Source organism: Anolis sagrei, chromosome 3 (genome assembly GCF_037176765.1).
Source record: "Anolis sagrei isolate rAnoSag1 chromosome 3, rAnoSag1.mat, whole genome shotgun sequence".
In the NCBI taxonomy this organism is placed as follows: Eukaryota; Metazoa; Chordata; class Lepidosauria; order Squamata; family Dactyloidae; genus Anolis; species Anolis sagrei.
Window position 1 is genome coordinate 68,018,920 of NC_090023.1, and position 23,899 is coordinate 68,042,818.

The following is a 23,899-nucleotide window of genomic DNA, read 5'->3' on the forward strand; positions in this document are numbered from 1 at the left end:
TTTGAACTATTTCTGGCACCACCAAAGCCGTTGGAGTATTACATTTCTTTTCATTTGAAACTTGGTTCAAGGTCTTCCTACTCTAGGTACTTACCAGACAAGCTGAATGGAACTTTTTCTTGCACGTTCTGCAAGCTGTTTTAGGGAGAGAATAGTTAGAGCCATGGATGACCGAGAAACAAATCATGCAATCTTCAACTCCCTCAAAACGTTTATCCACATTGTTTTTCCATAATGCTAAACCTTCCATGATACTTCCATTCTAAAACAGAAAGAAAGAAAATATTCAAAATATATTGGTTCAAAAATGATGTATCATTCTGTAGTCCATTCACACTGGTTCATGATATTTACACATATTTTGTCAGTTATACTACAGCTTTAAAATATTTTAAGGTATGCAGAATCACACTAGCTCTGAATATGCACTGGGCTAATGTGAGAACATGGGGACACACACCAATTCTGCCATTAAAGCCCAATGCCCCATCAGTTTCCAACTGGGTTGAGCAGCAAGTGCTACAGTTAACCCTCCACATTTATGGTTTTGACTTTGTGTATTTAATGATTCACAAATTTGATTTTTTTAAAATTCCCCTAGGAATATCAAGGTGATTTTGTGTGATTCTATGGTCAACTCTCTGTAATCATGGTGGAGATTTCTAGAGAGGAATCTCTAGGAACTCAAATGCAATTCTGTAGTCAGCTTCCAGCAAAAGTTAACCATACAATTCTTCTGGAAAATCTAGAAACTCGTATATTCTTTTAGAGAAAAAAAATAAGCAATTTCTTTATTCGCAGATTTTCACTTTCACAGGGGTGCCCTAACTGGACTCGTATAACAAGCAGTACATCAAGACTGAAAACTAAGGGAAGCAGGGCTGCCATGCAATGGGAAATGTAGAGTCCAGAGCCCTTAATCACCCACCGGAATACTCTATTCTGGCTGTTCCAGCCATACATTCTTGGTGCCTGAATCCAAAAAAGTAACTTCTTTTAGGAAATCTGGTCAAATTTTGAAGAAAATAATAGCTGCCATTCTCCTTTATTCCCCACAGCAGATCTAATTAATGCAATTAATCTAACCTGCAGATAATATTATATGGCAATAACTAAAATACATGGTGTTTTTGGGAACAAGATTTTTTAAAATAGAAAACGTACTTGGTGAGTGAGGTATGTGCTGAGTTGCAGCATCCAGTTGCGCCACTGCTGAACTGCTACCCCAACTCTCTTTCCACTCTCAACGACGATGGAGCCCAAAGGGTAGTTAGGAGGCAACTGTATGATCAGTTCAATGAATATATCATCAACTGAGTAGGTAGCAATGACTTCTCGAGTAGCTGATCGAGCTTTTACCTGTGAAAAACCAATAAACAGGAAATGGCGTTATTTCAGGAGACATATCAAACTAACAATTTTAAACACAAACAAAAACTAAATTTATGGTAGCATCATTGCAAGCGAGTCAAACAATAGTCCAAATAAAACTGGATCAATACTAGCTAGAATAAATTAAAATAGTCCAGAAGTGGTAGTAACAACAAATATCCCTAAATGTACCTGACATTCTATAAAAATATTGCTTACTACTCTAACTTGTGCAACATTAACCAGAAGGCAGGAATTAAAATAGTTCACTGCAGACATTATCTGCTAGTCTTAAGCACAGGACAATACTGGAACAAATATTACACATTTTTACAGAATAGCTCTATACATCAAATTTAGATGTATGTTATTTTTATGTTAGCACAACAGTAGCGCACTCCTGAAGCAGTCATGCTCCCACAGTCTTCCCAAATGTTAAATCTGTTCAATTGCATAATCATAGAAATAGTGCATAGAAAAACACATTGATTCCAGATGATAAATGCCCTTATTTAGAGTACTAATTCTAACCTAACCTGTTTTTCTGCATTTGACATTCAATATGCAAATGTGAGATCAATGGGTACTGCTTCGGCAGGAAGGTAATAAAGGCGCCCATGCAGTCATGACAGCAACACGACCAGGAGGTGTCTGTAGACAATAGGCTCCTCGGCTTGGAAATGGAACAAGAGCACCTCCCCATGGCCAGAGTTGAGGACTGCCTCCAGAAACCACAGATGAAAGAGAAAGGGACTATGTTCTATGTATTTGTATGTCATTGTTAATCCACTGAATTAAAAGCATTGAACGTTTGCCTATCTGTGTATGTTGTAATCCGTTGTGAGTCCCCTTCAGGGAGGTAGTGCAGAATATAAATAAAATATTATTATTAATAATATTATTATTAATATGACTTCATATGTCTGTGCTTGCTCACAGTTCCTAGATTCAATAGTCAATCATAGTGTACTTCCTAGAACTGAAATGTACCACATGAAATAAAGTAAGATAAAAATACAAACCATCATGCCATTAAACAATTGCGTACTAGTCTGCACTGAAGATATTTCTTGTGATGAAAGTACATTGCTGACATATTTGCTTGTAAATTTATCTACAACGTTGAAGACTCGTTTCTCACAGCTATTCCACCAAAGGCGAACCATGGCTGGCAAATCTTTCAATGTCATACAGTAAACAGAGCAAGCCAGATGTGGGATTTGTGACGACAGTCCTGGTGAATCTGGAGATGAAATGTGTGCAGAAAGAACAGTATTTAAAGCATATTTTCTTCCATAAATGTGCCACACTTCAAATTACTTTTATCCCTTGATTATGTGACATTGTAAATCTATGACTGCCCTAAAGAAAGTCCTTTTCTAACACTAGCTAAGTTGAACAGTATATTTTGAAAATGGTATTCCAGTATAAAATATATCTGATGCTTATAAAGATTGAAATGGCTGTCATCAAAGCTAAAATATTTGGACCAACCTTTAATGTCTAAATCAAGCTCTTCTGTAAAGTATGTTTTTGCATCCTTATTTGGAAGTTCAGTTGCTGATGCTGGTAAGGTTGGGTTTTCTGGCATAAGCCTGAACAGGTGATATAATAATTTATTCAAACTCTTGGTTCTTCGAAGGTATTGCGAATAGAGAGCCCGCAGCTGGTTGTCAAGAAAAAAAGTAAGAAATAAATTCAAATAAAACTTGTGCCATGAAGCAAATGAACTGAAGGAATGTCCACCATGGATTTAAATGAGATTCCTAGATTAGATAAGAATGTTCTTCTACGAAACTATGCTACATATTTGCAAGTGAAGTAATGCTAACACACTGTTAAGCTATTTAAAGAGAAGATCGACATTTCAAGTACTTGAAACAATTTACCAAACTCAAACCATAATTACTGTAATAGATAGCTTGAAGTCAGAGTTGTGGACAAAGAGTAATGTATGCATAAATATTATTCATAATTTTACAAAATAAATTTCTTGAATTTCTATTTCTTGCAGTTATATTTAGCAAAAAGAACGCTTCAAGCAAACTGAACTGGTTTCTCACTAAAATACTGTGTAAAAGCGAGGTTTTGTGTTTGTTTGTTTTTTTTACCTGAGAAGATGCTGCTTTGAAGAAAATGAGCATTAATTTCCAGGTGAGGAGATATCCTAAAATAAGGCAAAATTCTTCACTCAGTGGCTGAATAACTGCAAACTCTCCAACTGGGATGCAGTCTAGGATGTTTTCTAGTAAGTCTTCCTGAGTGGTGAGAACATTCATAAGAGCTGCTGGTGGCGACCTAAAACAAATGCAAGGCATGCCAATAAAATAAATTCCATCTTCTCTGACTTCAAACTATCTATTACAGTAATTATGTATGCACTGTCGAAGGCTTTCACAGCCAGAATCACTGGGGTGTTTCATGGTTTTGGCAGCATTTTCTTCTGACATTTCACCTTCATCTGTGGTTGGCATCTTCAGATGCAGATCTGAAAATGCCAGCCACAGATGCAGGCAAAATGTCAGGAAAAAATGTTGCTAGAAACAACACAACACCCCAGTAAAGAACTACCTTCTTAAACCCAGATAACCACTCCTATCTTTATCAATTGATTGATCTTATGCTTCCACCTATTTCCCTACACAGGATTCAAGGACCCATAACATTTAAGAACTGCTGATATAAAAGTTTTAACACAATTAAACTAGATTTAAATATAGCATTTAAATATACCTTAAAAGCTGTGTTGATTCTCCTTGTGAGAAAGGAGTGACATAAATTTAATAAGCAAATAAATAAATAATACTACATTTCTCAATTAAAAGCTTTATTTGCCACATACACCAAAAACTCATTTCTTTACTTTCTGGCAAAAAGACAGTTAATAAGGGAACAATAGGATTTCCTAGGAAAGGGAGCTCTATAACTTGAGAACAACCATTAAGAAGACTCTCTCTCTCATGTCCTCACCAACATGTCAGGGATGATGTGGGACAGAGAGAAAGCTTTCCCCTAAAAACATTGGCAGGTCAATATAAGGAGGTACCGTTTTAAAATAGTTTGGACCCAAACCATTTAGGGAGTTATAGAACATGGCCAACACTTTGAATCCAGTCTGAAACCAGTTCAACAGTCAATGCAGCTACTTTATCAGGGGGTTATATGATCTTTATAGCCTACTGGCTAGCACTGTGACCTGCTTTTCCTCACTGCACTGGAGCTCAAAAACAGGAGGTGTTGTATCATCCTGAAGTGCCCCAATCAACTGTCAGGCACACTTTTATTGCTCCCTGGACATTAAGGTGGGTTTTAGGGGCATTTACAATCATGGTAATAATGCCACAATTATGAATATAGAGCACAACTGAATCTGGAACAGTACCATACAGCAATGCAGGATGTCAATCATAGTATTTTCAAATGTACTGCAAGATTAGTTTAGTGTCTGAAACTAAACATCATTAACCAAAAATAAAGAAAATAAAACATACAATAAGAGTTCCTCCTCTTCATCTCCATAGGATTTGAGATCCACATCATCAAATTTAGGTAATTCACACATCAACCTAGGATTTGAAAGAAAGGGGAAAAACAATTAAAATATTTTTTAAGATTTCATTACTGAACATTGAAGACAGTATTATGTATTTTAATCACCTCTTTACAGAAGTGCAGAAGGAAAGTAGGTACCATCTCAGTCCTAAACATATGGATTTTCATATGAACAGCAGCATAATGTAAGATTCTATCCCATTATTCTGCTCATGACTTGTTTCTGTCAATAAAACCAGGAGAAGATTCCACACCTTGCTGTCTGCCCTCAAAATCTGCTTTAAACCCTTTGAAATCCTTCAGAGCAGGTTTCCAGGCTGAACAGATGGCTAGAAGGCCAAGGCCTTTACCCTTTGAGCTTGCACTGGCATCTCTCATCTTCAGCACTAACATTTATATTAATGTTGCTCTTTTACTTTCTTTATATGCTCACAGCAGCTAAGACATCTATAAGTCATTTCAAGGGAAGCAAACTGTAGAGATCTAGCAAGTCTCCCAAAACAATGGTTCCCACACTCTACAAAAGGAGGTTGGCCAGAAGATGCCTTTACATCACCTTATTCAGCCCAGAAACTAGGTATCGGAACATGGGACAAAAGCAACAGCTGATGACTGTGTTATTACATTTCCAAAGCAATTACCAAAATCAAGCAGCTCTACTTAGAATGGAAGTTGGGAAGGTTGAGCACTTAGGAATGATTAGCTTTGGCCAAGATTGCAAATAACATGTAGATCTGGAGTGGCAAAATGTGGCCCCCTGAGCCATTTTGTGTCTCCCCAGGGGAGGTCAATTTTTTCTGTAAAAAAATTTGAGAAATCCCTTAAATGCTCTCTGGGGATGTGGAGGGCATTTCCACCATGTTTGGGCCCTCTTAAGGGCCCTGCAGACTTTTGCTTTGTTTTCTCCAGAACGAGTGCAGTGGGGCAGCCCACCAAGGTCTCCTGGGGTGCTAATGTGCTCCGGCATTCCATAGTTGCTCATCCATGGTGCAGATAATGTATCACCACATTTGCACATCACACTGAACAGAAATGTTCATTATGCTAATAAGATATTTCCCAAATCCAAATTCTACAGATACAAGTGAAAACAGATACAAAACATTTCTTCTAGTAGACAGTGAGATAACTTACTTATTTAACATCTGGTATACTGTGATTTGAACAGGTCTAGATCTAAACAGCAGTAGTGGAAAAAGTGTATTTAACAAAGTTTGTAGTTTGTCAGGGAGGTTGGTCTTCTGGCCAGCCACAAATTTGGCAGGAAGTTTATTGTTCAGTAACTGATCCTTTGATATATACGTTAAAGCTTTGCCCAAGGATTTCAACATGGAGCTCTGAAATGATGTTTCCAGTGTATCTTTTTCCTTCCCTATTGAGAGATCATTCATATTTTTAACTTTCAATACAAAACTCACATTTTTCAAGCATAAAACAGAAGTTAAATTGTTACTTCCACTTGGCAAAAGCATTAAAAATATTACACGCAAATAACCTTGGACAATATTCACAGGTGACATATTTCCAGAACTTAATCTTTTATCATCTTCCTGAAAGGCTTGAGCAAGTGAAAGCAAGAACAGCATGTGTGATACTGCATTAAGTAAATAAGCAGGGAAGTAGATGGATTTTTATAGTATCATGGTTAGTTCATTTTGATTCACTAAATAATTTACATTAACTAAATGTAATTTCCACAGACTTACTTGTGATTTTAACCAGCAATGGTAAAAGTAAACTATGGATGCCTTCAGAAAAGAATTCCTGCCATTCAGTCATGAGGTTTGTTGGAAGTTTTTCGATGATTTCAGGAGTCGCTGCCTGAAAGTAGGCACTCAAGGCAAAACTCAAGTCACAGCTGGCACAGGCAAACACTTGCACGAGCGCCTGGGGAAACACTGCCTGGCTTTCACTCGTTGTCTGAAGAGAGGAAGAAAAAACATCAGGGAAAACTTTGGCTTTCCCCCCCAGTTATAGAATTTGACTAATCTGTATTCCCTACTCAAAGAACAAATAACTCTATCTCTTCAAACTTACATGTTCTCTTTTTTTAAAAAAAAATGTAATTATTAACCCTTTTATAATAAAACAGAACAAGTTCTTTAAGTATATGCTTCAAAAATAGATTCCTGTAGTCAAAAGACAACTTTTCTCTCTCTCTTTCTCAATATATCTCATTTTTCTAAATCTTTTCTTTTACCCTTATTTGAGTTTAATAACTTGTTTTACATTTCTACCAACCATTCGTTGTGAACAGAACCAGACACCTCATTAGTTAGCTAGAGACCTGTATATACTGGTAAAATGAAATGCCAATGAAGTATGCTCAAGTGTGGAAGCACTGGTATGAAAGATTAAGTGGAGCATATGACATCAGTTCCAAAAAAATTGTACCAGAAAAAAGGTGAAACATTTACTGTAATTAGTAACCCTAAATAATCATAAAAAATCTTAATCTTACATCAGAAATCATTGCAAAATATCTCAGATTTTGAAGAAGAAAGAACTGCCACCCAGTGGATAGTTTTATGTATTTGTATTTCTTACTTACCTCTAAGCATGCCAGCATTGAACACATGACAAAATCCCACTCACTCTCTAGCAAGGCAGGAGGATTGTTCAGCAACAGAGATATAAAATGGATCACCTCAATATTAAAGCCAAGCAACGGTGGCTTTCCTTCTTGTAGATTGCTTGGGGGAAAAATTAGAAACGATTAGAAAATTATAGTTTAATATTAACTTCTGTATAACAACAAAAGAGGAATCACTTCAGGTAAAAAACAAAGGTACAAGAGAAATGACTATGTAAATATCAATAACAAGTGTTCATATGTACAAATTCTTTTATTTTATGAACTTATGAAATTATTCATTATACAAATAACCAGCACTATTGAGGAGCCCGACTTGTTTATTCTGATAGTCTACACTGCTACTCTGAAAATCCTAAATCTTGTAAACCAGGGCTGCAACATTGATTGAACTAAATTGCTCAGAATAACCAGTTATGTTAGAATAATCAATTTTTGAACACTAACCTCACTATTTATTTATTTATTTATTTATTTATTTATTTACAGTATTTATATTCTCCCCGTCTCACCCCAAAGGGGACTCAGGGCGGTTCACAATATACATATATACAGCAAACATTCAATGCCGTTTTTGACATACAAGACATACAAATAGATAGAGGCCGTTCAAGCAGTTCTTCCACCAGATCCTGGAGGTTGCTTGATTTGGCCACAGGGGGCTGTCGCTTCATCCACTATGACACTGAGCCATTTTGATCATAGTATTTCCTCCTTGCTCTCTGGCATTTTTATGGTGTCATAAATTAGCCTCCGTTTAAGTGGTCCCTAATCTCTCTACTCACAGCTCACAGCTGTTTTCAAACTGCTTAGGTCGACAGACAGCTGGGCATTTTTTATTATTATTATTTTAACAGCTATTTTTTTAAAACAGCTATTAACAGTCAGGAGCAAAACCCCGACTCTGGCTTCGAACTTGCCACCTTTCGGTCAGCAGTGATTTATTGCAGCTGTTTAGCCAGTTGTGCTACCAGCTCTGAAAATTATCTCTGAAAATTTGCTTACTCTTTCAATGCCAATCATTTTAAATGCACGTGTTCATAAAGATTGTGGCTGGGAACACCTTTAGGCTCTTTCTGTCATAAATATTAAAAATTAATTAGGTATTTTTAATTACAAAAATGTGGGTCAAGCACTGAAAGGGTTAAATGGATGCAATGACTCAGCAAAGATGCAGTACAATATAAGCAGGCGTGCCTGTTGCTTAGTAACGTCTCAGCCTGAGAGAAGCCTCTCTGTGTGAGAGAACGCCTCAGCCTGTGTGGGGAGGCTTCTCTGTGAGGCAGGCCTTAGTCTATAAGAAGACCATGTATGCAAAGGCCTTGTGTGTGAAGCTCCAGTGTGAAGGTTGAACTTTATTTGTGATATGGAAACCTTGTTTTTGTAAATAGTGCAACCACATTATTTTGCTATAAAGAAAAGCTTCCTATGGAAAAACGTAACATTGATCTCTGTGTTTTTGTTCTTTTTATCACTTTGGGCTGCTGGTGCTGGGTCACGCTCCTGCTAAGTTACTCTGCTGTGCATTTATGAGGAGGGTCTTTTGTTAATAAGCCCACTTGCCCAACACTTTCTTCTTCTTTTCCAGACAAAATACTTGTAACATGTACCATACTAAAAAAAAGTATGCATCATCCAAGGAAAAAGAAGGAAGAAAGTTAAAAATATATTTCTTGCTTCAGAAATATTGTTCTGTCTTTACACATTTTCAAGCTAATACATTTATAAAAACTCATGTGATCAGTGAAAATTACTTTTTTTCCCTACAGTCTTACTGCAAATATAACTATTTGAAGAAATTAATAAAAATCAATATTTAAAACATACAACAGAATTACCCACCAGCTAAAAAGAAAATTGTCCTCGTAGTCATTTCGCCAAGATATGATGGTTTTTAGTATCTCAGAAATTTGTTCTCCATAACCAATGCTTCCAGAATTCAAACAAGAATTTATAATAGCAAGATTTGCAAAAGCTCCTAAAACAAAGCCAAATATTATTGCTATTGATGTTGTTATTTTTATTTATATAAGAAAAAATGATTAAAACAGTGACAAGGAGTGAACCTTGGCAACTGGTTAAAGATCAGAAAAACTCTGAAATTCCTCCTGCTCCACTCTGAAAAAGCCTTGCATTTCTAAACCTGGTTTCTATTGGAGCAAGGATGAACTCCCTGCAGTGGTGCTCAACTTTTGGTCCTCCAAGTGTTTTGGACTTCAACTCCCAAAAATCCCAGCCAGATGTTAGGAATTGTGGAAACTGAAGTCCAAACCACCAGGAAGACTAAAGATTAAGAACCACTGGGCTATACAACACACATCTGTTTATTGAATTGTAGAAGAATGCCTGAAGTAGATATAAATTTGTCCATCTATGTGTAAAACTGCCTTTATACATAGATGGTAAATGAATTTCGACTGCTTCTGGTAAATAAATAAATATGGTAAATAAATAATAAGTCTATAGCTTTTTCATTATTGCGGAAATATTAAGTCTTGTGTTTTAATTGTTTAATGTCATTTCTTGTCTGCTGTCCCTTTGGGATGCTGGGAGGCAGATTCTAAGTTAAATGGACTAGTTGAAATGAAGGACTTTTTTTCCTTAAAAGGAAGAGGAAAAGACCAGAAGCAGTCGAAATGCATATTGTCACATAGCAACTTTAAAGAATAATTTCTGATATTAATTGTTAAATATTCCCTTCCTTTTAAAATTGGAGCATTTTAAAATGAAATTTAGGTTTATCTTATTTATACAGCAGGCACAGTTGCAATATAACTGATATATACCTCTTGAAATCTGCAACTTAGAAAAATGCACTTGTGTAGATTAAACAACACAACGCGACTGAATTACAATGGCTCAAGAATAGAAGCAGCGATTTCTATTAAATGTCTGGTACTGAAAATCCTACCTCCCTACAACCTAAGGTAACACTGAAGGTAATATACAAGACACTGACCATCAATACTAAGAAGTCCGCTTCTGTCACATTCCATTAATTTAGAAGTGCAGTAAACAACAAGCTCTTTGTTATCTTCCTCAGATAAAAATGGAGACAGATTCTGAAGTGTGTGTAAGTTTCCCTCTGTTAATGGAAAAAACCTGTCCATGAAATGAAGACATCAAGGAGAATATGTTGGTCATCAATGATCAAATACAAAATAAATAGCTTGTCTACAGCAAAAGTATTCTTTTTTTTTTTTTTTTTTTTGGTGCTATATCCTATATAAAGAATAGGATTTACCCAATGAGACCAGATATTGGTTAAACAAAATGCAAGACAAAAGGAACCAAAAGGAATGCAGGACACAAGGAAACAAAACAATTACAAAAAGATTTGACAGAAAGCAATGAATTTTAAGATGGCTTATTTGATCTGTCTCTGCAATACGATGAAGTCTGTTCTTCACATTTCCTGCTTTCTTCACTGTAGAAGTAACAGGTGGAATAACAGTCTAAAAAGAAGTACTGGGTCATTATCATACCTTTCTGCTGTAACAAAAAGTGCTTTTATCTCAGAGGACGAAAAGCTCTCTGTATTTAACAATTTAGCCATGGTCAAAGCCCAAAGTCTTCCATTCTCTTTTGATCTATGAAATGATAAGACAGCTTTTACGTAATTATGTGGTTTACCTCTAGACAAAATAAATTCACTCAACCATTATTATCATTGTGAAAAAAATTATAAGGCAATCCTTAGATATAAACAATAACCAAAGTGATACTCAAGCATACAAAATCCTAAGACAGTTATTTGAGAAACAATATTTGATGTTTGTTGCTTTCCAGTCATTATAAATTTAAGGCAACCCTAGGCCAAACCTTTCACAGGATTTTCTTGGCAAGACTTATATAGAAGGGAGTTGCCTTTGCTTTCCTCTGGGGCTGAGACAGTAATGACTTGCCCAAGGTTTCCCAGTAGGTCTCCATAGCTAAGAAGGAATTCAAACCAGCACGCTTACCTTTCAAATAATATCTGTAAGAGGCAAGTGATATTACTGAATGTATGTAACTTCCCGTATGAAATATTCTCTATTTGTAGGTGGTGAAGAAATTCAAGGAGTTGGCAAGATGGGTTTGTTAGTTCTTCAATCCACTGTAAAGCATACAGATATTCTGCAACTAGAAAAAGCCAGAACCATATCTGATTAGCATAATCCAGGATATGCATTAATCTTTAAGTCATCATGACATTTATTACATGTGCAATTCAAAACACACACACATGTACATATAACAAGAGAAAATGTCAACAAGTTGTTATTTTTATAATAGTTATTTTTTTATATATTGATGTAGCACTTGCTTGTATGTGATGCTTTGCATCCCTGCAATGATTTCATATCATATCAATGATCTTTTAGATTGGGGAGCAAATATGAGAGACAGAAAAAAAAAACTCATTCGTGCCTCACTTCCACATTCAGGACTGCATTGGGATGGTAAGAGGAGCACTAAACCTAAGGTTTTTATTTATGTGGTAGCACTGATGGCTCATTTATTTTCAGACAGAAATATTTTCTGTATAGGAAAAATTGCTTTCTGTCTTGACCTAGAAAAAATAGGAGGCTTGTGTGTGTAGGGTGAATTTTGAGAGATATGCCTTAACAAAACATGGACTAAGAGATCACAGTGTGAGTCATAACACAAAAACCACGCAAAAAATCCACACAGTCGTAATCCCAATTGCCTTACCAGAACTTGGATATAATTAGTTAGGAATAATTAGTTACCTGCAATATTTTTTCCAATAACGAAAGTGTAATGACATTACTACTACAACTTTCTGAAGTATAACCTCACCACTTTGCAGTGTCACTAAATTTTTACTTTGATTGCCTCCCAGTGTGGGCTCACTACATGGTGATGGAGGAATACCATATGGCCCAAGTACTAACTCATGTTGTATGTTGTATAATCACCTCATTCTGCTGTGAGTGTCCAAGTGATGAAGCAAGGGGATGGAAACAATACCTTAAACCAAAAACCAGAAGCTTACTTTTATTTATTTTTAAGCAACTTTTTAATAGATGCTGTGGAGCAGGAACATAAAGAGTAGTTGCACTGGTTAAAAAGGAAGCACAAAAGTAATTAATGAAGGTGGACTGGAAGAATACCAATGTTTAAACTTCGCAAGTTCTTCTCTTCCTTAAATCCTTTAGTAATTGAAAAATCAAGCTCTTATTGATTTGCGTTAAGCTATTTATATGCCCCATTACTGCTTGACACCAGATTTCTGAAGCAGTCATACAGTTTTGTAAAAAAAAAAACAACCTGGAACTTACTGATATTTTCAAATTTATTTCTTTCCACTTCTGGGTTTTCAAACACCACCTCTTTTTCCAATATCAACTGCACCATTTTACTTAACAGAGTTGCTGTACACAAATGGCTTGGAAGTTTAGTCATGGCACAATGCTTTCGATCTGTTCCTGTTATCTCACAATTCATGCTCAGTCTTCCTTCCAAAAGGGGCTTCCTGATCCACTACAAAAAAGGAGGGGGGGAGTTAGTTAAAACCGTTCTTGCAGTGTTTTCATTATTTCAGTATCCTGCACATAACAGAAGCATCACATCAAGACCGCACAATCAAAACTAGCCCAAGAACTAACACATATCACACCCACACCCACACATTTATAATGTGAAAGTGTTCCATGCAACACTTAATGTCCTGCTTTCTCATACTGTATGCTCTATCTATTTGTTTGTGTTACATCAAGAACAAGAACTCACATTTTTGCAAATGCATAAAGTATGAACTGGTTCTAGGAGATTCTTATGAACCAAGTGAACTGACAGATCTTAAAAACTATGTTGAGTGGATAAATATGTACTGAAATGATATTTTGAACTTGAAAAACAAAGTATATAAAAATACATTCACCAAACACATGCACCCACACACACACACCTACACCATGATTCTTCAAAACCAGTGTTGGTTTTAAAACTAGAAAAATTTTGCATTCTAACTTTTGAGTAAGGAGAGTTTATTAATAAAGTCAACATTACATATAAGAAATGAGTCTTCCATAGCTGCAACTCTTATTTCATTCAAAGACCAGATAAATGGGAATGAAATAATCAATCACTGAAAACTAGCTGATTACAATATCTAGCGGGTGTGCAAACTTTAATGATTAAAATGTGTACTTTATATTGACAGCAAAGATGTGTTTATATCTTGAACTGATTTTACTTCTTAGACAGATTTATATAGAATTCCCCAAACACACAAATCTGGATAGGAAAACATCATGCGATGTCTTTGTTACATTACCTCATTAGACAGGCAGTCTCGCATCCTTTCCCATTCAGTCTTGCTTGGAGTGAGCCATTCAAGATAATCTTTCAGAACAGAAGCAGAAACTTCATCAGTTTGAAATAGCTGAGTCAACAAGTCATTGACTGCAGAAATCAAAACCTGCAAACTGAGAAGAACCTAATATTTAACTTGAAGAAAAAAACACAAAAATCACAAACTAATTTTCCACACACAAACATATTGATTATTCAATGTGTATTTCAAAATTTGCATATAGTTTAAAACAGCCAAGAACAAGACTAAGGTATGATTTTGTACTGCAGGAATTAGCCTCAGCACATCTTCCTCGACTACTATTTTGAGACTCAATTTCTGTTTTCATCCAGACACTTATATTATATGCAGGCTACTCTTCTCTAATGTGGTGGTGCCTGGGTGTTTAAAATATAGATCCCAGCATCATTAGTCATGATTGCGTCTGATGGAGATGTAGTACCAAATATCTGGAGGGTGCTAAGGTGAGGAAGGCTATGTCAGGCAGCACGAGAAAACAGAAGTGTAGTTTGGTTGGCAGGCAGAATATCAAACCAGGATAGACTTTCTAGATCACATGCAAACACTAGTTTCTTTCAGCTATGTTTGGTGCAAGTGAGAGCCTGAATTGAACTACCAAGATGGAACTCTATTAAACACACACGAGTACAGTTTGATATATTGTTACCTTTTGAGATCTAACGCTGAAGACTGAAGCTGGTTCTTGACCCAAAATGCAGATCTCTGCAGGAAGGTGCTCTCTTTATGTGTATCACTAAGCTGATGCACCAGTGAAGTTAAGCCACACAACCAAGTGTGCTTCAGCTTGTTGACAAGGAAATCTATACAGCAAAACAGAGCAAAAAACCCTTAACATAATGCTAAGTATTTATTGTACTGTTAAATCTGAAAGCTTCACAATAGATTCTGGTATCTGCAAGTTCTTTTATGTTGTTCTAATTTCAAAAAACAAAGTTATACTATGCATCTCTTAGATGAACTGCCATACACTGTGGGATATAGGGATGCTGGCCATTAAACATTTTGCTGAGGTATGTTGCAATGTTACACAAAACAACAGGGTATCTTATTCTGATAGGCCTACTGTTTTTGAAATTGATAGTATTGCTTTCACATTCATTCTTACTTAATTTTTTTCTTTTGTAAGTTTCAAGAACTGCACCTATCAACTGAAAAAAATGCATTCCAAGGAATGACTTTGCAATTGCTCTAGTTATTATGCAGTGCTACCTGATAAACGTGTTGTATCCTGATTTTGTGCACACAGCTGGAAAATAGTGAACAACAGGTCTTCTGATGATGGCATCAACAAGCATCCTTTAACTGAGGTGAAAAAGTTAGAGGATATGTCACAGATGAAAGACACAGATGGTTCTGTATTTCCAGCTTCTGAAAGATCCTTCGCTTTAGCCAGTGCTGTTTGTAGTTTATCAATAATCCTTTTAACATACATTTCACCAATCAAGGAGTCTATGAATGAAAAGAGAAACAGTGTAAGTTATTCCCAAGTCAATACATACATTCTACAACTATAGAATCACAAGCCCAAGACAAAATGACATGCAGCAATCAAGAATTCTTCTATGGAATTACACTTCATAACTTCTGAAACCTGTTTATAAGGATATTACCAAGGATACATGAAATATTATATTGTTCCATGTACAGTATCTTGCATTTCCCACTTATAGTAGGCATTTATTATTCACCAGGAAAGGTAAAGTTACCTACCATTTTTAATTGGCTGAGATAATACCAAACTTAGTAGAGTCCATCTTTCCGAATGAAAGGATTCCATTGAAACTACTGTCGTTTTCAGGCTAGTGTTGCATAGATCATCAGCCAAAGTGACAAGCTTCTCACCTAACACATCTCCTTTAAGCCAAGTAGAACTTAGGGAATGTCTTTCTGAGCTTGAACATGCCTACACCAAGAAAACATATTCATATATATATATATATATATATATTAGAGTAGTTTCTGATTGAGTTAACAATGTATTCCTAACTCACGTATGTCCTGCCTGTAGGCAACTTGGAAGGTGCTGGGGAAATTAAGATTGCTGAAACCATACCCTGTGTCTCAAAGAGCCAATTGACTATGTTTCATTTATCCTGCGCCACACCAAATTAAAAAAGGTGAGGGGAGAGTGAAGATGTCAACACACAAAGCCGTCACCAGAAAGAGCTCCTCCACATGGGTCTTTTACTCCATGTACTTCTTCTTCCAGAGAACAGGAAAGTGGGCTAGATGATATAATAAGGCAGGTGTTTTAAAATGGACACACTCCCTCATATCATAAAGACCCTGTCCCAGGATGCAATCTGACCACCAGGGCCAATCCAGTTCTTCTGATCTCACTTATAAAGCATGGCAGGGAGTCAGAGAAAACTGGGAATTAATTTTTGTTGGTAAACGAAAAACCAGTTGTTCCTTATACATTTCATATGGGTTGTTGCCTCAAGGAACTGGAACCAAAAGAAGAAAGCTGGAAAGCCTGTGCACTCTGAAGCAACTTTCTACTTTTCAGCTACCAACCCTCTCACACCAGAAGCGACTTGCAGTTTCTCAAGTCGCTCCTGACACGACAAAAAAAAAGCTATCAAAAAAGCATTAAGCAGAAAAGTTTTGGAGAAAAATGCTTTGAACATACCTTCTGAATTATCTGAAGAATAATATTCCACTTTAGCTCCATCTGAAACAAAAATAGCTTCAATAGTGTGACAAGGAGGATATTGCATAAATTTTCCGAATAATATAATCTTTTAATTCTCACTTAGCCTTACTTAAATGGGCTTTCGATACTAATTATGATTAAGAACTAATTACAGCTAGCACAATTTTGTTAAAGCTCCTGATGCATAATGCTGCTCTAGTGTTTTTGTAGATATTGTTTTAATCTCTGTTAATTTTATTGTTTTTATATAATGATAATAATAATAATAATAATAATAATAATAATAATAATATTTATTTGTAATACACCTGTTCTCCCCAGAGGCACTCAGGGCAGCTTCCAAAGGGACAAAATGGCAAACATTCAATGCCATATACAATGACACAAAAACCATTAAAGCAAACAATTATGAATAAACTAATCAAACACCACTAACTAGAACAAATAAATCAATCAGCATCATAAATAACACTGATAGATTAGGTATGTACAGAAATATAAAATCTGACAGTATAAAAATATAGAAATATAGCTCTTCAATAGGATAGAGTAATTGCTGTCAACAATAAAAGCAACTTTGCTTCATGTACACTACTTTGAAAATACTTTGGGGTAGAAAAAAAATGAAACATTCTAATATGAAATGAATAACAATGGTTTGTAATAGCTATAGTTAATATGCCAGTAAAAAATCTATTCCTATCCTAAACAGTGATGATATTTCATCCTCATCCAAACTGCCTACCACAAACCTGGATTATTTTAGTCACTTCATCATAATGGCTTCCAAACTAACACAATATCATTGTACATGAAATGGATTTTTGAGTCTCTTTTACCTTTGTTAGGTCATTAAGAATGTTTTCTCTCTCCGTGGCACTGCTGCAGCAATACAGGACGCTATATAAAATATCCACCAAGAAGTCAGTCTCTTTTCTGCCATCTTCCTTCAGCCAATCAATTACATTCTCATACAGAAACTGGACAGATGGATTTTCATACTGAACCTTTCCAGCTTCCAGGCTGCTTCTATCTTGCAACAGTACATGAAAAACTCTACTAGAAGCAAAGTTTCTAAGTAACGCAGAAAGGAACTTTAAGTGTCTATCAGACTTCTGTTCATTAGCATACACAAGACTCAGTTCAGCAACTTTACAAACTAAATCTTCTAAAGGCTCCTTCTGTAAAGAGGAAAGATTTTGCTCATGAATTCCAGGAGTAGGAATGCTGGGTTCATTGTTACTTCTCAAATCAACATAATTTTCATGTTCAGTGTTACTTTCAGGTTGAGTGTCTTCTGCAAATCTGACCTTCACAGCTTTTTTCTTGTTTGGTTTCATCTTGCTTTCTGGATTCTGGAGTATTTGTAGCAAAGAAGACATGGCAGCCAAAGATTTCTCATCTGCATCCATGACATCAACATATCCCACACAGATGCTTGAAAAGCCATCCCAAAAGCTCAGCATCATCCTCTGGTAAGTGAGAGCTGCTAGGTCACCACTTGCCATCTCTGCTCTTGTTTTCCAAAAATATAAAACTTCTGCTACCTCATAAAACAAAGGTCCATTTTGTAACCTTGGCTCTTTAATCACCATATCGATGAGGGGAATTAACTATCAGAAGAAAAACACAGTATTTTTAGTGCTGAGCTGATACTGAAACTTTTTGCAATTTTCCCTGTCCATAGAAAAATTATAAAGTTTATTGATTTCTTTTTGTGAAAGCACAGCCAGGCCATTTACCCATTTTTACAAGTCACAAATATGTTACTGAAGCAGTCACACTTTCGCTCTCTGACTCACAATTCTTCAGTAGTAATGAAACAGTCAGACAAAAAGCATGAAAGGAAATAGTTGTCAGGCTACCTCAGTATACAGAATGTGTTTACTCATACCATCTATCCTATTTTATTTAATTTCTCTTACTCTAATGTGATATCATATTGATTTAAGTTATCATGTAGTATAATGGTATCATATCTGAATACTTGCAAACTATATACTGTAATATGTAAACTAGGAGAAGGAAGCCCCAACTAAAGTAAGGAGAGAAAAAGTACACCACAAATATATATTCTTAAAGGTAATGGTTCTTCTTCCTGTCCCCTAGAATATATTTTCTCATTTAAAAAGCTTTCATTCTCAAAATATTTAAGAGAAAATATTCAATACATTTGTTTGTTTAGTCTTAGGAAATTGTGTAGCTGAAAAGAGTCATTTTAGTTGTGGCTCCTTCCATTTCACAATTCCTGCCTAGGGAGGACTTCTTTCAACTATTTTACCACAGACTTTCAGACAACTTACTATAACTAAGTCATTTATTAAAATGGGAAAATGTATAAATGACATTTTAAAATTTCCATAATAAAATACCTGTTCACTTATAAGCATTTCTTGGATTTCAATTTGTTCTTTTTCGTTCCCTACATTCTGTAGTACTGTAAATCGTAAACATTCCATAAATGCGGATATGATTGCTGAACATTCTGAGTGGCAAGCCATAGCTCTTTCAGTTAATAACCTAAGCAAATACAAAATTAAGAAACAAGACCAACACTGTTATTGATTTTACTTTCAAATAGTATTAAATCATGTTGCATTGACTACTTTTATACTGTAATTTTATCACAACTCCTTTCTGCTTCTTAGCCAACATCCTACTATAATCCTAGAACCTTTTCCGTAATTTATATGGTGATCTGCTTCTCTGGGCTTTAGGCAATATCTATTCACTATCTATTTAATACCTACTCACTCATGGGTAAAAATGTATGTCCAGGGGCACTTCATTCCACACATTAGATGAGAGAAACTCCCTCTACTAAAGTTTCTGCTACAACTTTCATTCTATCAGTTGTTCTCAAAGGAGCTACAATATCCTTTTCCATATTTCCCCCTATATCACTTTTCATTTTCCTTTTCCATACTAATCCAGACTAACACAGCTATGTCTCATTAAGAGAGACATCTCCAGCTCATTCCCTGTTTGGGTATCAGCCAGCACGTCAACGACTTAAATCAAGACATAGTTTTCTTAGATCTACAGAGACACTCGCTGGAACACCCCAGCAAGCGAGAGTCCAAAAGTGGCAGGCCCAAACCCAGCACCTCAATCCATGGGTGATACCAGATGAGAGACTCCCCCCTGGGCACACAGAAAACTGGGCGACTTGGAAGGCGCTGAACAGACTGTGCTCTGGCACCACGAGATGCAGAGGCAATCTAAAGATATGGTGCCACAAAGTGGAATCCTTGGCATGCAAGTGCGGAGAAGAACAAACCACTGACCACCTGCTGCAATGCAACCTGAACCCTGCCTCATGCACAATGGAGGACCTTCTTGCAGCAACACCAGAGGCACTCCAAGTGGCCAGATACTGGTCAAAGGACATTTAACCAACTACCAAGCTGCAAAATCTGTGTTTCTTTTCTTTTCTTTTTAATCTGTGTGTTTGTTTTGTTCTGTCAGAATTGAAATACAATGGTATGGTTGCTGATGACACGATAAATAAATAAATAAATAAACAGCTATGTCTTTGAATTTTACATAGTGTTGCAAGTAGCAATTAGAGAGTATCAGAACTAACATTGTACGCTCACGTAGAAGTAAAGAAATTTTGGCATTGATGTTTTCTTCTGCCCTTGCCTTTTCCATAATTTCAACTCACAAAACCAGACATTATCTAGTTATCTACATGAAGTTGACTTATACATGAGAATATACACTAGAAAAAAAAGAATGTATGCTGTAAAGACAACAATGATTTAGATTTGCAAGAAAATAATATATATATATCAAGTTATGGGTAAGACAGCTGAATTTGAAGTCAAGTATCTGCAGCACTTAAATTTAACTAGTCACGTTTTCCAGTTCCTACCATATACATGGCAATTCTTAATTGTACAAGAGCTCACTTATGCCTACCCTTGAGATACAGAGGTGAAAAATGTTCTAAAATAGTCCAGCTTTGGTTCTATAATGCCATGTGGTATCTTGCTAATAAATGGCAAGAGATTCGGATATATAACAGTAGCAAGCCCTCGTCCTCCTTCTCGTAGCACAGTCCACAATTTCGGCAGGACTCCCTTTTTTGCATTCACATGACTCCAGCAATCCTACAAAATACCACAAAATGCAGAAATACATTAAAGCATATGCAGGGTGCTTGGACAGACATCTAACATATTTCATGCACCACCCACATAACACTGCACCCTTTTGCTTTGTTCAAATAATAATTACCTGTTCATTTTATAATTAGTGAATCTGAATGTTTTTAAGAAATCACAAAATAATTAATCATTCTCAAATACTTCCCTTAGAGAAGAACAACTTTTCAAGATGATTATAAGATAAACTACTTTGATATCACAGGTATAATTGTCACAATTTAGAAAAAATTCTTACAAGATTATTAAACTGTTCCCCTGCCAAAACAACAACATAAATCTACAGTAAACAATCATCTCTTCTCATTGCTGCAAGATCACATATTTGAAAAATTTCTTTAACTGATGGATAAGCAGTCAGAAGTGAATTGTACTCCAATTTAAGCTAAATTGAGTAATGGCGTTGCCACCCTTTTGTTTAATCCTTGAGAGGGAAGATTAAAGAGATGAAGTGGAATGCAGGCCTCCTCTACGTTTGACAATTGTGCAGAAAAAGATAATTTAGCATATATAACCTTCCTCAATTCTGTATAGATATACTCCCAGTTTTTGATACCAGGAGTACAGTGTGAAAGGTGGATTACCTCAATGGTAGTAAGAACATGGAGTACAGCTTCCCAAAGAGCGGGGCATACAACAGCATCATTGTCATCGATGCTAAGAAGAACTGCCAGGCAAAGTCTGGATGCTTCAGCATTCATTGACTCAGGAATGTGCAAACAAAAAGCAGAAATCAGCTCAAAAAAAGCTGAACGAACCTAAAGTTGAAGAGAAGAAAATTAGATATTTTTGAGCAGTGACATTTTTGTTTTTAAAGGTTCACCAAAACTCTGTCTATAAAGCATATCCAGCAACTTTTTCAATCTTGTTTTTTTCCCTTATTAAAATTGAAGGACTTGGAAATGTTTTGAAGTTTAAAAATTGAGTTATCAAATAGTGTTGCATAAAGGGAACAATAATTCTGATCCAAAATTTGTCTTAGAACAAAAACATGTGATACAGCCAAGTTCAAAACTATTTCAACAAGGATGCTGACAAGAGATTTAATTCCTCAGAAAACATTTCTAAAAGAGTGAATGTGTCTTCTGTAACATTTATCATTCTTACTATAACTACAGTCCACATAGCATTTAATCTGAGGCCAACACTTTAATGTCAGTAGAGGTATTCCAGATGAACTACTTTGCAGATCATTTGTGTGCTCTAATACTCAGAGCTACTTTCGGGCTAATTAATCTTGTTCACAAAGATTTTGAGAACTGGAGGATACAGAGTCTTATACATAAAAAGCATAAGTAAATTTGGATTGTTTTGATGACAATGTTTAGGTGGTTATACAGCTCAAAAAACAGAGTTCAAGAAAATTCCAGTAACTATCTTTGTTAAGGTGTTTCAAGAATTACTCTCTACCAAATCCCAAACATACAGGTAGTTCCCAACTTACAAACAAGATAGGTTATATAGTTTGTTCTTAAGCTGAATCTGTTTGTAAGTCTAAATGGATACATTTTAAAACTGAAACTCGAGTGAGTTGGCTGAGGAGGAAAGGCGGGAGCTTGCCGACAGGTTCTCTCGCCTTCCTCCTCAGCCAACACTGGGGCAAGAAGCAAGGGAAGCTGGCGACAGGCTCCTTCGCCACAGCATTGACAATGGAAGAATGCAAGGGAGCCTGTCAGCAAACCCTCTCCCTTCCTCAGCAGCCAACGCTAAGGAGAGGTACAATAGCCATAGTTTGAAATGAGGGGAGAAGGAGTCTGTTGCTGGCTCCTTTGCCAACCTCTTTCACTTTGGCTGGGGAGGAACAGCTAGCTCCACCACTCCCCAGAAAGCTTCCTCTGCCCTGTTCATATCTACGAGTTGTACATATGCCAGATGTCCGTAACTCGGAAACTGCCTGTAATAAGATGGCACACTTAAAGAAACAGAGCAGCAATGAAAGGTATAGACTGAGAATAGGCTTTGGGAGCAAAATTTATGGACAAATCAAGGGTCATTTTGCAGAGAGCAGAAGAGACCAGCGCTGCCTCAGAGGGGCAACCACTATTTCTCACTCAGGCATTTAAAAAGGCCCTTTTCCATTCAGAAAAGAGAATAACTCCTTTTAAAAATAAATGTTAATGTGCAGTATTCTTATAAAAAAAGAAAACATCCTCTTCTTTGAGACTTATAAATGAATATATACAGTAGGATTGCTGAAACCGTTTTTTCATTCTTTCTTCTCAGTTTCCTATTTTGAAGGGAAATACTGACAACAGATATAATACCTGTGGCATGTTGTGCTTCCCATATTTCCAAAATTTGTTTTGAGACAATAAAGGCTTAAGTTTCTCCTCCAATAACTTATTCTCATGACTGGGCAATGTGCAAAGCAATTTCTTTAAAGCTAGCAAAGAACAGGTTAGAATTCGAAAGAATTTTGCCTCCCTTTCTTCTTGTGGCACAGTTCTGGAAAGAAAGGGAAAATTTAGATATAAGCTGTGTAAATATGTAGTTCAATCACTAGTATGTTTTATATGTGATTTAAATTATCATCTTTAAACAAGATGCTCCAAAAACCAAGATAATGTTCAGATTTTGAGTATGAACTGTACTTATATCACTGCTACAAACTGAGACATAATTGTCTTCACCATTAATATTCCACGGTCAATAACTGTACATTTTCTATTTCATCTTGCAGTAACTCTGAATGGCAATAAAATTATCCAAGCAGAAGTTCTCTGACTAGGACCTTAAAGTACTCAACTACACTGTCGTCACTCAGACATAGCAAAATAACCACCTCCTAAAGCACCTCATTAGTTCTCCGATAGTATGAGGCACATGAAGAACAATCATATATGCAAATGCCACTCATGCAACTACTAGAATGAATAGGAAGCACAGTCTAGTAGTGGTTATATTATATTATTATAATTATAATATAACCACTACTAGACTGATTTCAGTGGGAAGAGTATGCAGAAAGCTCTGAAGTGGGAGAAAAATTTCCTGTCAGATTTGACATATTTCAAACATGCTTTATATCTTAATTCTTACAGGCAATAAATACAATTAATACAGCAACCAAAAAGCCCACGATATGGTTCAGATATGTGGATGACACCTTCACCATTTGGAGCCATGGAGAAGAACTCAATAGGTTCCTGGACCATCTTAACAGCATCCACCCAAAAATCCAATTCACAATGGAAAAAGAAAATAAAGGAAGACTG

At 36.1% G+C, this 23,899-nt stretch overlaps 1 protein-coding gene across 1 annotated transcript in view; it reads right to left on the reverse strand.

The window, feature by feature from the left end:
* Positions 1 to 23,899, reverse strand: part of LTN1 (listerin E3 ubiquitin protein ligase 1) — a 30,639-nt gene that overhangs the window by 614 nt on the left and 6,126 nt on the right. The window contains exons 6-29 of the mRNA XM_060770455.2: positions 22,949 to 23,129; positions 21,269 to 21,442; positions 20,440 to 20,630; positions 18,888 to 19,035; positions 17,355 to 18,128; positions 16,492 to 16,533; positions 15,570 to 15,762; positions 15,069 to 15,308; positions 14,506 to 14,659; positions 13,800 to 13,950; positions 12,802 to 13,003; positions 11,479 to 11,638; positions 11,002 to 11,106; positions 10,476 to 10,618; positions 9,359 to 9,494; positions 7,475 to 7,616; positions 6,630 to 6,843; positions 6,058 to 6,295; positions 4,863 to 4,937; positions 3,483 to 3,669; positions 2,866 to 3,037; positions 2,394 to 2,614; positions 1,165 to 1,359; positions 95 to 262 (exon numbers count right to left, since the gene is read on the reverse strand). Of these exons, the coding sequence (XP_060626438.2) occupies positions 95 to 262; positions 1,165 to 1,359; positions 2,394 to 2,614; positions 2,866 to 3,037; positions 3,483 to 3,669; positions 4,863 to 4,937; positions 6,058 to 6,295; positions 6,630 to 6,843; positions 7,475 to 7,616; positions 9,359 to 9,494; positions 10,476 to 10,618; positions 11,002 to 11,106; positions 11,479 to 11,638; positions 12,802 to 13,003; positions 13,800 to 13,950; positions 14,506 to 14,659; positions 15,069 to 15,308; positions 15,570 to 15,762; positions 16,492 to 16,533; positions 17,355 to 18,128; positions 18,888 to 19,035; positions 20,440 to 20,630; positions 21,269 to 21,442; positions 22,949 to 23,129 (4,606 nt within the window). The remainder of the gene's footprint in view (positions 1 to 94; positions 263 to 1,164; positions 1,360 to 2,393; positions 2,615 to 2,865; positions 3,038 to 3,482; positions 3,670 to 4,862; positions 4,938 to 6,057; positions 6,296 to 6,629; positions 6,844 to 7,474; positions 7,617 to 9,358; positions 9,495 to 10,475; positions 10,619 to 11,001; positions 11,107 to 11,478; positions 11,639 to 12,801; positions 13,004 to 13,799; positions 13,951 to 14,505; positions 14,660 to 15,068; positions 15,309 to 15,569; positions 15,763 to 16,491; positions 16,534 to 17,354; positions 18,129 to 18,887; positions 19,036 to 20,439; positions 20,631 to 21,268; positions 21,443 to 22,948; positions 23,130 to 23,899) is intronic.